The 2520-nt window shown below is 37.3% G+C and overlaps 1 protein-coding gene across 2 annotated transcripts in view; it reads left to right on the top strand.

Annotated features, from left to right (window-relative positions):
- LOC102678393 (MAGUK p55 subfamily member 6) overlaps window positions 1-2520 on the top strand; it is a 19629-nt gene continuing 17109 nt past the window's right edge. The window contains exon 1 of one of the 2 annotated variants that reach the window (XM_006614023.2): window positions 1-413. In XM_006614023.2, the coding sequence (XP_006614086.1) occupies window positions 308-413 (106 nt within the window). In that variant the 5' untranslated portion in view covers window positions 1-307. The remainder of the gene's footprint in view (window positions 414-2520) is intronic. The other variant, XM_006614021.2, reaches the window with a different exon arrangement.

The following is a 2520-nucleotide window of genomic DNA, read 5'->3' as shown; positions in this document are numbered from 1 at the left end:
TCGTTCCTCGAAACCAGTCCACGAACCGGGGGCCATCGAACGGTGATCTATGAATAGATCCCGAGATCCTCGGCTGCCACCATTTTGATTTCGCGTCAAACGGGGAGATCGATTGACGGAGGACGACGCAGCACGTGGAACATTCGAGTGGGGCGAAGACGGGGAGAATGACAAGGTCGCCGGCCGATCGTGGATACAGGCAAGTTCGACCCCGTCGGTGGAACGCTCGGGGCTGGGATCCATGCTGATCCGTGATGCCGCTTGGAGTCACTTTGGATCGAGTACGCCTTAACCTTCTTCCGACAGGATGAAGAACAGCAAGTCGTTGATGGACATCGAGGACATCTGCGGATGCTCGAGATTACCCTCGATCATCCCCAGGAAAGAATTGCCGCACTTAAGATCCACTTCCGGTGAGTGTGCAAATGTGGGAGAGAGAGGGGATCGTGAAGGCGTTTTTATCAATATTTCGATCAATTTCGATAGCTTATGTGATTAGAGATTTGTTTATCGACCGAGCATTCGAAGCAATGCTCTTTTGATTTATTTGTCTCTCTTTATTGTGGAGTATCGTGTTCGAATTTAAATTTGATGATTTTTCTCTCGATTTTTATGTAGGATTTCTAAATCTTCGTTGTATTTACAGTTCTTCTCTTTTGAAGTTTTTTGACATATTTCGTTCCGTAATTCTTGCCGATATTCTTGGAATTTCGATTTTCGAAAGTATAAAAATTCATCGAACGAGAAAAATATTTGTTGAACTGTTGCGTCTCTTCTTCCATTTATTTTTTTTTCTGTTTTTTAAAGCTTTTTTTTCCTTTTCGACACGAAGTGATCTTGTTAAATTTAACGTGATTTCTGTGGAAGCACCATCGATGCTGGCTTGCGCCAGTTTTTTTTTTCACGCCGCGATACACGTGTTATAAGCGACTTAAGCTTAAATTAACTTGATAACGAAACTTTGAGACATGTCTGTAAACATTTTTTTTCGATACTTTAATTAAATTTTTTCCATCCATTTTTCATTTAAAGAACTTGGAATAACTTAAAGAATTTAAATTTTTTAAATGAAATACGTATCGATCCGATAACGAATAATAAAATTTTGTTCTCATGCATTTGTCCAATCCCTAAGACTTTTTACGTCATGGAAAAATTGCAACAAAGAGGCGATCGATATTAACACACGTGCTCTCGAAAGGAAAACTTGAACGATCGATAGAGTTCATAACAAAAACTACTGCATAAAACCTTGAGTGAAAATATTAACTCGTTACGAAATCTTCTTTTTAAAATTTACAATCTCTCTCTCTCTCTCTCTCTTTCTCTCTATTTATTATAATTTTCAGAATTCTAATTTTATTCATACTTTATTTTCTGAAATTCATTTCTTCTCTTTTCTTCGAATCCTCCTCCTTTCCACGTTACGTTATTTTTTTTTTTTTTTTTATAGTAAAGCACATTTTGCTATCTTCTTCTTGAAATTTATATTTAACTTTTCCTTTACGCACGATTTTAATCCCTCCGTAAAAAGTTTATCGAAAAAGTTTGTAAAAAAAAATGTTATGGATGGACCAGACTGTTTTATCGTTTCATATTTCACGTTTTATGGTGCATTTTATAAAGCTAATAAATAAAAAGTTTCGAAACATCTTTGATGGAAGAGTGTCTATAAAGATCGATTTAACGTCTCACGAGCTTATATATTTTTCTAGTGTTGGGACAAAATAAACATCAATAAAATCGATATACTATGTTGAACATCTGTTGATGCTAAAATAGCCTGACTCTCAATTAACTGATATAAAAATACTCTCCATAATCTTGATACTTCGACTGAAAAAAAAAAAAAAAAGAAGAAGAAGAAGAAAAAGAGAGAGATAAATAAATAAATAAACGATCGCGAAAAAGAATTTTAAAAAATCTATAACGGATTTTTCACGTAAAATAACTTATTTTGACTCGATAAACTCTCTCATACGACTCAAGAAACGCAAGAGAGAAAAAAAAAAAAAGGAAGCGAAGAACCGCAAGAGATTGTAAAAAGGGAGCAATGAAAACGAGACGCGAATAGGGTTGACGATCAAAAAAGAGTCGACTTCAAGACTCTTCTCCTTAAGTGCTATACTTCTTTTTTCTCCCTTTTTGCCTCCACGAGACCGGCCTCCCTCCTCCAAGTTCGTTTCTGGACCCTTGCTCGCCAGAAGCCTTGAATTTAGTTGTTAACCGGTAGTGCTTACGTTTCCTCGTGTGTTCCTCTCTTCCTCGTATTTCCCTCCCTGGCATGCCTGGAAAAATAAGAATAGCTCTCCACTTCCTTTGATCCATCGTTCCCCGACGAAATCTCTCGGAAACGTCAGTTTCGATCGTTCCTCGCCGACGACAACACGCGTCTCGACCAAATACTTCTGAATTTTTCTTTTCTTTTCTTTTCCGTCTCTCTTTCTCTCAAAGCGATCGATCAAAATCTCTGATTCTTCTCTCTATGAAATTCGAGCGAGCTTCGTACGATTCGATGAA

Source organism: Apis dorsata, unplaced genomic scaffold, assembly GCF_000469605.1.
Source record: "Apis dorsata unplaced genomic scaffold, Apis dorsata 1.3 scaffold_169, whole genome shotgun sequence".
Taxonomy (NCBI): Eukaryota; Metazoa; Arthropoda; class Insecta; order Hymenoptera; family Apidae; genus Apis; species Apis dorsata.
Note: the sequence above shows the minus strand (reverse complement) of the source record. Positions and strands in the feature narration are given on the sequence as shown.